General features: G+C 35.6%; 1 protein-coding gene across 5 annotated transcripts in view; it reads left to right on the top strand.

Annotated features, from left to right (window-relative positions):
* The window catches only part of jak2a (Janus kinase 2a), a 102,995-nt gene that overhangs the window by 70,859 nt on the left and 19,504 nt on the right, over window positions 1-12,632 (top strand). For all 5 annotated transcript variants that reach the window (XM_069187132.1, XM_069187133.1, XM_069187130.1 and 2 more), the window contains 5 exons: window positions 3,790-3,935; window positions 4,712-5,015; window positions 6,432-6,551; window positions 9,714-9,871; window positions 11,849-11,960. In XM_069187132.1, the coding sequence (XP_069043233.1) occupies window positions 3,790-3,935; window positions 4,712-5,015; window positions 6,432-6,551; window positions 9,714-9,871; window positions 11,849-11,960 (840 nt within the window). The remainder of the gene's footprint in view (window positions 1-3,789; window positions 3,936-4,711; window positions 5,016-6,431; window positions 6,552-9,713; window positions 9,872-11,848; window positions 11,961-12,632) is intronic.

Consider the following 12,632-nt stretch of genomic DNA (forward strand, 5'->3'; position numbering starts at 1 on the left):
CAGTGTCGGAGACTCCAAACACAGTCTTGAGACGAGAAAGTAAGATGTTATGGTCAACAGTGTCAAAGGCAGCACTGAGATCAAGAAGGATGAGTATGGAAAGAGAACCAGAATCAGAAGCTATTAGGAGATCGTTGGTGACTTTGACTAGGGCGGTTTCTGTGCTGTGAAGTTGACGGAAGCCAGATTGGAGGGGTTCGAAAAGGTTGTTTGTCATGAGGTGGTTATGTAACTGAAGTGTGACCGCACGTTCTAGAATTTTAGAGAGAAAGGGTAAGTTGGAGATGGGGCGAAAGTTGTTAAGATTGTCAAGAGCCATGTTAGGCTTCTTTGGCACGGGGGTAATAGCAACAGTTTTGAGGACCGATGTTAGCCAGAACCCTGGGGTTTAGTCCCTCAAAGCCTAATGAAAAGTGGCATGGGATCTTTACCATTCAAAGCACAGTACCTCCTGCGGCAATAGTGTCCCTAGTTGCCACACTTGGGCACTTGGATTAGAAATTCTGTTCCACGGGGAAGGGTGCCACCTACTTGTTCATTATTAACATGACAGTAACATGGTTTTCCTTGGAGTTTTCCCATCCTGGTGTTGCTTGGGCCCAGCCTTGTTTTGATATCTGACAGGATAACAGGGTGCCAATGCATCTACCAAATATTGTACAGACATATTATAATAGAACTATAGATCTAATGATTTAAGAATGATTTTTTCAAAAACAAAACTCTCAGTAGTATTTTCAATAACCAACAGGCATTTATTTTTTAAAATTTCTGACCAATAAGCACTACAGGGTACTGTAACTGTTTTTATTAACATAACCATGTCACATACATTATTGCAATTATTTTAAAATTAAATTTTTGCAAGTTATTGTTCAACTGCTGATTAAAAGAGTAAATTACAAAGTTTTGAACGTTTATACTTGCCTGATGTATTAAAAAATGTACATTGTGCAATCTTATTGTGTTTATTTTTTTTGTCAGTTGTGATCTTTGGACTTCTGTTTTGTAAGTACAATTTCATCTGTCTTAAAGCTTTGGCCTTGGGCTGCAGTATCATGTGCTCACATTCACTGTTGTGTTGTGACTTAAAATAGTAAATTGTGAAGAACGTTAGACTGTTACAACCATAACAATTGTACACAGAACACATTCACCAGTCAGAATACAGACATACGATTTATATGTTTTTTTATAGAAGTGACAAAAGTAAAAAAATATATCATAGCAATTCCCTTACACCTCAAAGAGGGTTCCGTTATTAGCCTTAAAACAAGCAAAAAAGCACGGGGTTAATTGATCTGTGATCTAGCAGAGCTTGAACTTTGGCTGACCTCAGCAGGTTTATTTATTTGTTGTCTGGATATCATCCATGTTGAAGTGTTGCCAGGATAGGTTAGTGGCAGTAAAAACAATGGCAAGGACAGCAACCCTGATACAATCCTCTAAGCTCTCTGTGGAGAGTGACAGAGCTTGTCTGATTGCGTGTACCAGCCACTGATATGGAGACTAGAAATGTATGTATTGTGCAATAAAAATATCTGACGTATGCCTTGGGGGAAAGACTGCTTTTTGCTATGCTGTTTTACTTAATTTACAAATATAACTTGCATCATGTACTTGCTAATCGCTTACAAAAAGCCATTTAAATGCTTTGGTTTTTGTTTTTTAGAAATGATATAAAATATGTAGTGGCTTTACATTCAAATATTTGAGAATAATATGGTTTTGAAAATACATTATCATACACTTATTATGATAATAACCAATCATTAGAACCATTCAATGGTTCAAATACTGTTTTTATAATCTCCTATATTAATGATGTTCTGCCATGAATACCACAGATAAAGTTTCCCGGAAAAGGAATTAAACCTACTTGGAATTGAGAAGGAAGTTCATGTACTGCCAGTCTATATGTACTACAAGAAATATATCAAGAGCCTTCTTTTTGTTCTATGTTTTTTTTTTATATTTAGCTTCTGGCAATGATCTTGTTTTGCAGTACTTTACATAATCCACCCTTAAGTAATTTTCTGATCAAAAACTAACTAGATGGAGATAACTGTGAGTTGTTTTGGCTTTTAAAACTACGTATGTAATTGTGAGGGTTTTCATGAAAAACCTACAGTTGTAGTATTTCTTTTGATTTACGTGAAGTTCCATAAGGATCCTTAAGTGTTTGACAGGTAGGAAGGGTACTCACCTTGCTTGTGGTTTCTTACCTGTTGCCAGTGTGTTGCATCATTACTTCCTGCATTAGTCAAATTAAGCACGTACTGTATATGATTCCCTAGAGCAAAACAGAAGAAAAACTCTTGTTTTAGTTTTGCTATATGGACATTTCAGTTTCATATCGGGTGTGGCACACCCAAGGGTGGTGTGCAACAACAGAGATCATTTTTATAGGCAGAGCTTGGTAACCAAAAGTAATGGTCTTTTATTTACAGTACAAGAAAAAATAAACCAGTCATAAAACCTCTCTCAAAGCTCTAGACTTCTAAGTCCCTCTCCATAAACTCATGCTCATGCTCAGAGGCTTGTGTGTCAGTTGTTTCCTCACTGTCTTCTCCCTCTGGTGTATTGCATAGCATGGCTCTGCTCTCTTCCTAATGAGCAGATGTCAACAGCCAATTTAAAAAACCTCCGTTTCCAGGTTTTAATTTTCACCTGACCGGTTATGTTCCTCCAAACAGTCAGGTGACTTGGGCTGCAGATAATTTCTCTCTGGGGGAATGTATTAAGGTCTCCACCTACCACCTTCTTAAACGGTGTAATTTGTCAAGCCGAATCCCAAGTCACAAATGTCAACAAGTGCAGCTGGGTCTTGAGGGTAAAAAGTTCAGAAGGGTAAAAAAGTTCCTGCCTTTTGAGACTTAAGTCAAGTCTGTCTAAAAAAAGTAACTGAAATTGAAGAAGTTATTTGACCAAAAATAGTTCACATCCATTAACTCCCCCTGAAATAAACACCATTCGGATCAGGTCCTCTTAGCACTCAACCCTGTGTAACACCAGTACATTATGTCATTTTTTAGCATTTAAGGGTCATTTGGTACTTATCTGATAAAATCTATGCTTATGTTTAATACTCTCCAGACCAATTGTGGGTACTCTTCAAACCAAAAAAAATGATAAGAGAGATGAGAAGAACATTGGAGCCATGTTAATCAGACGCTCGGTTACCAGTTTCCTGCTGTCCATGTGCTTCTTTTTAGAATACATTACAGTCTGCTGTAATCCTTTCAGAAAGATTGTGAAGATCAGAGAACCAAAATAAGGCATACGGGAATGCAGTTTTCTTGTTCATTTCACACATATTGTGTAGTGGTTGACTTCAAACCCAGTGTATATAGGGATAAGTAGAAAAACTCAATGAACATTCCACAAGGCTGGCTGGTGTCACTGAATTACAGACTATAATTCTCAGATGTTTGTCTTAACTACATTTTCTGTGCATTCAATTTCTGCCTCCAATTAATTTTTGTCTGTAACATTTAAGACATTTAAAGATGTCCCTAAGGTGGTATTGTAGTTAAAATTTTAATTTGATAAGTTTGATTGAAATTGACAAGAAATTGATTTGTTTGGCAAATGTACAGTATGGGTGCTTTCTTCTTCTCTAAATTTAATATGGTTTTGAAGGGCAAAAGTCCCTACTCTTTGGATTGCTATTTAATGTAAAAATAGAAAGACATGTCAAAACCATTAGGAGGTGAAATCTCCTGAAAGTACCTGGCATATAAAGTATCAGCTGTCAAGCTTATAGCTTATTCTTTCTTCTTTCTTAAGTGGCGGAGTGATTTTGTGGATGGTTGGGTCAAAATAGCCATCAGCCATGAAACCCAAGAGGAGTGCCTAGGAATGGCAGTTCTTGACATGATGAGGATAGCCAAGGAAAAAGACCAGTCTCCTCTGGATATCTACAATGCCATGAGGTGAGACAAGAAGACCTTTACCCCTGCATTCTAACATTTGAAACAAAAATATGGTGTTCAATTGAATTTCTTCTTCAATGAGGTTAGAAAATGAAATTACTAGATAATATTATTAGGATTAGTAAAGTGTAAGATAGTGAGAGGTGGCATTTTGAGGGAAAGGATAGGCTTTGTGTGGAAGACATGGAATTAATGAAGTTGAGTACTTTGGTGCCTGCTGATTACTGAAGATCAAGACTAAAGAGTTAGTGAGAAGCTCTAGTGACTGTGATGAGCGTATGTGTGGGTAAAACCAAATTAAGACCAGCAGAAGGAAGAGGTCTCTCGTCTTCCCTAAAAGGGGGCTAATGATTTCATAAGACGTGTGATGTAAATATCTCTTAAAATGAATCTGAACTCTTTTACATAACCAAATATGCCAGTCTGTACAGTGTCTGTACAGTTTCTTCAGTATTGCTCTTTCCAGAAGATAATTTGTTGCAGTATGCAACAAAAATGAGATCCCTTTAATATCTCTAATATTGTGCAAGTTATTATCTGTGGTGAGATTGTGAAAACGTCATTGCAAATAGTCTGTGCTGTCCATTGCTCTGGAAGGTTTGGTCACATTCATTGTTGAATGGAATTTTCTAGGCATTTTTTGTTTCCTATTTTATGAAAAATAAAATATAATGTAAACAACATCTGATTAATTCAAATTCATCAGCTGCTAGGTTCTATGATGTGATACCATTGTTGGTTTTTTCAACACTATTTTATTTCTTGTCCCCCCAAAGCTATAAGTCGTTTTTGCCCAAGGACATGAGGGCAAGGATCCAGGACTACCACATTGTTACTCGAAAACGAATCCGCTATCGCTTCCGCCGTTTCATCCAGCAGTTCAGCCAGTGCAAAGCAGCGGCCCGTGATCTCAAGCTGAAGTATCTTATTAACCTGGAGATGCTGCAGTCTGCCTTCTACTCTGAGTACTTTGAAGTGAAGGAGCCCTCTGCTGGCCTTGTCACCATCCGCGTCGCAGGCAACAACGGCATCCAGTGGTCAAGAAATAAGGACAAAGAAGCTAGCTCAATTTCTGAACAGGTACAGCTCTTCTAATGGGTCCTGACACTTGTATTTAGGAACAAATAAAAGTTGAGCTAGAGAACCAGAATCATTTTTGTTTCAGTTATGTCACACAGTAGCTCTGTCCAGAATGTGAACAAACCTTTCTCCCCAGTCTAAATAGTCCTGTCAGTATAACTCTGGCAAGTTCTTGAGTCAAACACCTACCTTGCCTACCTATCACCCTTTATGTGCAACTGTCCTGAATCTTCTTTGTTAAATTACAATGTCCAGTGGTTTTCTTTATGAGCAAGGTTTGGAATAACTATGGTAGTCACCATCATTAATTACTTATAAAAACTTTGTAAGCTAAAGTTAAATATGTTCTCTCAAATACAAATATGTACAAATTTATACTACAAATATAAAGAGAAAAAAGCTAGAGTTTTCAGTTACTGAAAAGGAGAAATCAGCATATGGGCAGATAGAATTTCAAATGTCACACTGATTCATTATTTTTGGGGGATGGGGGGTGGATTTATAATGTACTGCGAAGTTCTTAAACTTTAAGGTTTACTGAAGTGCTATCTTTCTGATTCAACTGTTACATAATGGGGATAAAGGCTGTTCCTTGTAATCAGGTAAACTAAAGTGTATTATTGCCACATAAGCATTACTGTTTTCTTATGAATTGTTGTGCAAGTCCTTCTGCTTTTCCAGAAGTGCTGATTATGTATCTGTTTTAACAAAAATAGCTATTTTTTTCTCTTATGTACACTTGATGCTGATGAAGCATTAGATTTCTTTCTAGTGAAGTAGATAAACTTACAGTGTTTTTTTTTTGCAAGACTTCATTGGTTGATTATATTGATATACTCAGTTTACACAGAGTATAGTGATCTCCTTAGATGGTAGTGTGGTTTCAAACTATAAAATTATAAGTGAATTTCCTGTGCAATTTAGAGAGAAACATAGAGAATTGCATACAGCTGCCTCAAATGCCTCAAAGCAAGAGACTGAGTTTTGCAGTGCTGTCACCTATTGGGTGAAACAGTAGTGGTTGGGAATTTAGTATTCTTTTCACTTATACCTTCCATCTTTAACGATTCCTGTGTTTTTATACACTTTTAATGCTTGCTAACAGTTATTATGGAAAATTTCTTCATTCATAACTTCAAAAAAGCTTATATCAATCTTTAAATGTACATTTCTTGTCATATTGTCCCTTCATGAATCTCAGTTTTGTCATCAATATTATAATTAATGTATACTATATATGTATATATTATGGTATATATTATACTACTACATAAACTATTTATTCTACTATATATTTAGAAATAGTATTGGTAACTATATATCAAATATGCTTTATTTGTAATATTGTGCAGTGTATAAAGCATTGTCATGGTCTAACTCAAAAGTTTGCTGTAAATCTTTTTAATTTCTCCTTAGGACTTACAGACATACTGCAATTTCCCTGATGTTATTGATATCAGCATCAAGCAAGCCAACAAAGATGGGTCCTCTGAAAGTCGAATTGTTACCATCAACAAACAGGATGGCAAAACACTGGTATGAGTCTAAATAACTGCATATGCACTGGTATTGATACTCCTTATATTATGTTGTCTATGCACATACCTAGTATTCCTTAAACCCTACAGTTTTGTTAAACTCTGACCTTTTCAATGTATATGAACCCTTAATTGAAAGGCTATAAACAGGTTCAGATGGAATTTGCAGGAAATTTCTTCAGGTTGTGCAAAATATTTTACTAAATTCTGTGGAAAATAACCTCAATTTATGTAAAAACTAGGTTTGATTTTTTAATGAAAACATTTTTGAAAAATACTGCAGTGTACATGATTTTACCAAACTGTAACAACCTAAAAGCAGTAATGAAATAATTGCCATCTTAAACATTTGTAATAAGCTTCTTTGACCATATTACATTTGTATTATTAGCAGTAATTATAGCTTTTCTGCTTTTTCATATAGTACAATATTTAGCTCAAATATGAATTATAAATCTCTATTAATGATAGATTATTACAGTTTACTTAGAATACAGTAGCTACATCAGAAAAATAACACGTACTGCATGTGTACATGTACAGTATACATATAAATGTCACTTGTTTACGTTTTTTCAGAAAAATTATGCAATTATGTTTTTAAACTAATAAACAAATTCTACCTGAAAGAATGGTCAAAATGGCCCCTCAGGACTTCAAGAGTCTTGTAGCACATTACAGGTGGTATTTGACAAAGAGATTTGCTACAGGCTTCATCACAGATGCACAGCTGGGTTTGTTAGAAACCACAAAGCCAGCTGTTCCCAATAAAATATACACTAATTTATCTGTCTATCCCATAGCATTGACTAACAGCAATGAATTAGACTACCAGGGTGCCTTTGAGATTGTAGTTTTGTCGCTGAGATCTGTATCGCTTCTCCACTCGATGCATGTCATTTTCAGAATGACAGATGTCACAAAAATGGGCATGCTCCTCTTCTCCCAGTGCTGGAGAGAGGGTCATTATGCAAATCCTGATGATTGCAAATGTGTGGGTTTTTGAAAGAAAAAAATCCAAAACAAACAGTGGTTAACTTATTTTACCAATCTTGCTGTTTGTACTTTGCCATTTTTAAGAAGGTCTTGTTTTCCATTCTGAGAAATTTATATTTCTTTCTTATGGTTTCATAATTAATTGCTTTTAAATTATTGTTTTTCACTTTTTCTATCATTTTCAACATAAGTAGATGCATACAACATTTATAGCAACGTAATGAGAATGTACATATGGTGGACAGAACTGAAAGAAAGTTGAATTAATACTTTATAAAAAACAAAGATCTAGCAAATTGCATCTTATGTGGGGATAACTTTTATCCAAAAGTTACCTGTTTTCTGACTAGAATTATACATGCAGCTGGACCTAATAAGCCGAGCAGTCCTTCAACTGGAACAGTTTAGGCAAGAGGCTGTGTTTTGCCAAACAGCAGATGACCTGCAGTGGATGGGTAGATTATTACAGCAACATGTGAGGTGAAAATATGAGGCAGCACTGCTTGTTCATGTTATCTGCCTAGTTTAGTACAATCTGTAAACTGGTTGCTAAGATGAAGATAGTGTAAGATGAGAGGAAATTAAATATCAGCCACATTACTATCGTGGTACTGTATATGCCGGAACAAAAGCGTGTCAGATATTAATGATTTGATCACTAGATAGTTACCATATTTGGAGTTAATTGTCAAATGCTTTTTAAACAGCAGGAATCAGTGTTACAGTGTATTCCATTTGCACATATATATGTTATGGACACATTTCACCAAATACTTGATCACGTGGTATGGACATAAACAAAGGTAACATAAGTCTAGCAGCGCAGCAGCCTGTGGTTGAAATCTGCTAAATTTAAATTCAATAGGTTCAAAAGTTAATACATATAAGATTTTGAAAGGGCTTTGAAACTTACCATCTTGAGTGGTACTGGACAAAATACTCTCAAATTTAATGGCTTGTCTGTCCTAGTATACCTGTCCAGAACAAAGTGTCCAGTCTGTCCAGTCTCTAAACAGTGACAGTAGAGTTTCCAGTTACTGCCTACAAGTCTAATAATGCTAAAGTGGATATCAGTAACAGAATAAAGCTATAAACACAGCTTGAATGAAGCAGTTGAAAACATAAACAGTGATGCTTGGCAGTGCAGGCTCAAGTGAAGGCAAGGCTTGGCACCCTTTTATCAGTAGAAGCAATCTTATATAGAGGACAGTGCAAAAAACATTTTAAATTTGTATATTGTTCATATATTAATATACACTCATCCCTCATTAAACAAGTACTTAACTCACAAGTACTCACTAAAATGAGAAATGCATATACATACTCTTTTTCTGTCAGACATGTGAACTTCCCCAGTCCAAGCATGTAGCTCATTCTTCCATTTCTTTTGTTCCTCTTGGCTGTTGTCATCTAAACTATCTTTACAGAAATTGTAAAATGGGTGTTATTGTGGTAATGGTCGGTAATTATCCTTTGAAAGTATAATTTGTAAAAATAATATAGATTTGCAAATATTAGCATTATATACAAATGTTTTCCAAAAGAGATGTTTTATTTAGATTATGTGCACTATGAATGCACCACACGGGTCTCACCAGGCAACTGCTCTACAGTATATCACTTTGACAGTTAGGGGTTTTATTCTTTGACATTTCCACTACATTTTCTCCAGAAGTTGTGTCCTAGTGTATAAAAGGGTCATTGTAAATTAGATTTTTTGTGTAATTGGAGTACCACTTAACATGTAGATAGTAGATATGTAGATATAATAAAAAAAGAAGTAGCACTATTTTATTGATTTTTCAAAAACCGCTAGGTAAAGGTGAGATGTACAGTAAATATTTACTGTGTGCAAACAGGTGTATCAATTTGTGTCACTTAATGCAAAAAAACACAATGTGAACTGGAGATTTGCCTTGAATTAAAATGCATCTAATTGTGCGCCTAACTTTGAATAATATGTGTGTACTTGGGCATCACTGTGACATGGAAGTTAGCACTACTGCCTCCGAGGTCTTGGTACTGGGTTAAGGTCTGTACTGGTGCACCTTCTACAGTATGTGCAGTTTCTCCAGCTGTTTCTGTTTCAACAACTTCCTGTGAGGTTAATTAATGTCTATAACCTGTTCCTGTGACACTTTTGTTTGTGCCTCTCTGTCTGCAGGAGCTGGAATTCCTTTCATTAATTGAGGCTCTCTCCTTTGTGTCCCTGATTGATGGTTATTACCGGCTAACGACAGATGCACATCACTACCTCTGTAAAGAGGTGGCACCGCCACGACTACTAGAAGTCATTCATAGCTACTGCCATGGCCCTGTTTCGTAAGTCGGCACCTGTTAGAGTTCTGTGGCCTTCATGTTTTTCCTATTTTGTTATACTCCTCATAAATTAGGGTCTTCAGTGTTCAAAAACTATCGTTATTATAAAGAGACTTAGCTAGACTTTTCTTTTTTCCTCATCACTTCAAAGGAGAAAAATCCAAAATTGGGAATGTCAGGCTAAATCAACCACACAGTAAGGAATCTATAAATGTCAATATTGTGTACAGATTTTTCACCCATTTAAGCTTCACTGCTAAAATTCACTGTTCAAATAGCAGTCATTTCAGTAAACTCTTAAAAAAGTTTTATACTAGTAAAAAGAACAACTCCCAGCTCCTCTGTCTGAATCTAACCTTTAGAGTTGAGCTCAAGCTTTTAAACTGGGCATCCTAAGAGAGAAACATTCCTTTGGATAGAAAAGAGGTGCCTTTATCTGAACATAATTCAAGTATAACATTAATTGAAGGGACTTAACCTAAATGTTAGCAATATTTTTTACTTCTAAATATAGAAACCCAAGTTTGAAAATGCAGTAAAAGAAAAAAACTTGGAAAATAATAAATGTTTATGTATAAACATTTTGACAATTCAAACATGTTTGAAGCTTGAAGTTTGTATACAGTACGAAATAGTGATGGTCTAACTCCATATGGTATCCACTAACAAGGTTTAAAAAGTAAAAATTTATAAAAGTCCATGTTTTGTACAACAATTGTCAATAATCTTTCTTCTTAATTAAACTCAGTTTGGACAGATTTTGAATTATTAGACAAAAATGAACTAATTTGAAGGTTAGTTTAAACCAACTTTCGTATTTTGAGAACCTCTAAACACTATTTTTTATAGATATCTTCACGCAAAGAGTTTTTCTGATTTTATTCAGTTACCCATTCAACAGATCCAATAGGAGCCAATTACATTTACAATAAATATTTCAGAAAAATATTTACCTATTACTAGCACAACTAGTGTAATCCAAATTCAAGGGAAATTTTAAGACAGCAGGAAGGGCTCAGTGAATTACAGCGCAATCATCTGGAGATAATCTAATTTCTTCTGAATTAAATACTAGCTAGTCAATCAAACTAGTGCTCATCTTGTGATGGTCTTGAATTGTTAGGATTCACCTGCTCTGTAAGGGGCTGAATGGACATCTCAGCTGAGGAGTATATTTTGACAACACAAAAACAAGTAAAGGTTTAGGTTTATTCCATGCTGAAAAGAGAACAAAAAAACACAGCCTTTGGCTCCACAGCCAAACCATTGTGTTTCTTTTCTTCTTTTTTTAGCATGGAATAAACTTAAACCTTTAATTGTTCCTGTGGAGCCTACGCATGCTGACACAGCTACCTACTTGAACTAATTTTGACAACTGTTGCATATTGTGATGCTTTGGGGTTCTTGGTTAAAACAGGTTATTTCTTCTTGTCCTCTAGCATAAAAGAACAACATAGACATTAATCCCCTGTTATCCCCTACTGTAACTGCCTTTCCCAGTAGTGCTTGTATACATCTCTACAAAGAAAATTGCTTCTGGTACTATCCAGACACAACACAGCTTGTAGTGCATTATTATTATATGTGTTTTTAAAAATATCTTAAGCAGTTTTAAATTGAAATATCAGTTCAGTGCACATGCATGGTGTAATCTGAATAGCTGTCAAATTGAACAATCTGAATGCTTGGAAAATATGCCTGTTCAAAACATTCTTCATCGTTATCCTTCTATTACCAATATAGTTTACAATCGTGAACCAGAGAGCTGTTTCCTCTTTAGAAATATATTGAAGACATTGATTCAAAAGAACCATAAGTCACAGCCCAAAGGCACTTTCTTGCCCAGTTTGACTATACACTTTCTCCACAAGCATTCTTCCACCCCCACTCTTTCGAGCCCAGACTGTATCTGTGATCCTGACAGTGACTGGGTAGTAGAGCGCTACTGATAGCCATTGCACCGTCTCTCTCTTGCCACAGGATGGAGTTCGCCATCAGCAAACTGAGAAGAGCTGGCAACCAGAGAGGGCTCTATATTCTGCGCTGCAGCCCCAAGGATTACAACAAGTACTTTTTGTCCTTTGCTGTAGGGGTCAGTATACTCCAGTGATATATCCTGTGACCTTCTTTTCTTTCTTCACAAGAAGCAATCCTCCCTGCTGTTCATTAGTCCATAGTCTGCCTTTCACAGAAGTACAGCTCGTGTGTGGGACACTGGATTACATTACACTTGTATGCTACTATGTTTGACCAACTTCAAAAGATTTGGACTCCAAATGCTATAATGTCGATTATTATCATTTATTGTTATCTGTTTATTTGGTGGATATTTTCCCAGATGGGGAATAGCATAGCATTATGTGAATAGTTTGCAAACAGCCAGCCAGAACAGCATATTTCAGTTCCCCTTTATTCTGTACTATTAAAATTAACCACCCTTCAATATCTGCAGAAAGAAAAAGCAGGCACATTTTCGAATTTTTTTTTTTTTACTTTTATGCATGGAATAAATGTCTTCCTTGGAACTCCAAGAAAGTCATGTAATTCAAAGTATTGTTGTTTTGTTCCAAAACATCTCCTTTAACAGTTCATATTTCAGAGAGTTAAGAGAAAATGTGGCACTACTTTATACAGTATATAATGCTTTACAAAAGTATTCAAACTATTTCATGGTTTTCACATTTTTCCTTTAAAGCTTGCTAAACAGAGAAGTAAATAGATGATATGAAAGAGTAATAGAAAAGGAATTTTTGTGTAATTATAT

This window comes from Lepisosteus oculatus, chromosome 3 (assembly GCF_040954835.1).
Source record: "Lepisosteus oculatus isolate fLepOcu1 chromosome 3, fLepOcu1.hap2, whole genome shotgun sequence".
Taxonomy (NCBI): domain Eukaryota; kingdom Metazoa; phylum Chordata; class Actinopteri; order Semionotiformes; family Lepisosteidae; genus Lepisosteus; species Lepisosteus oculatus.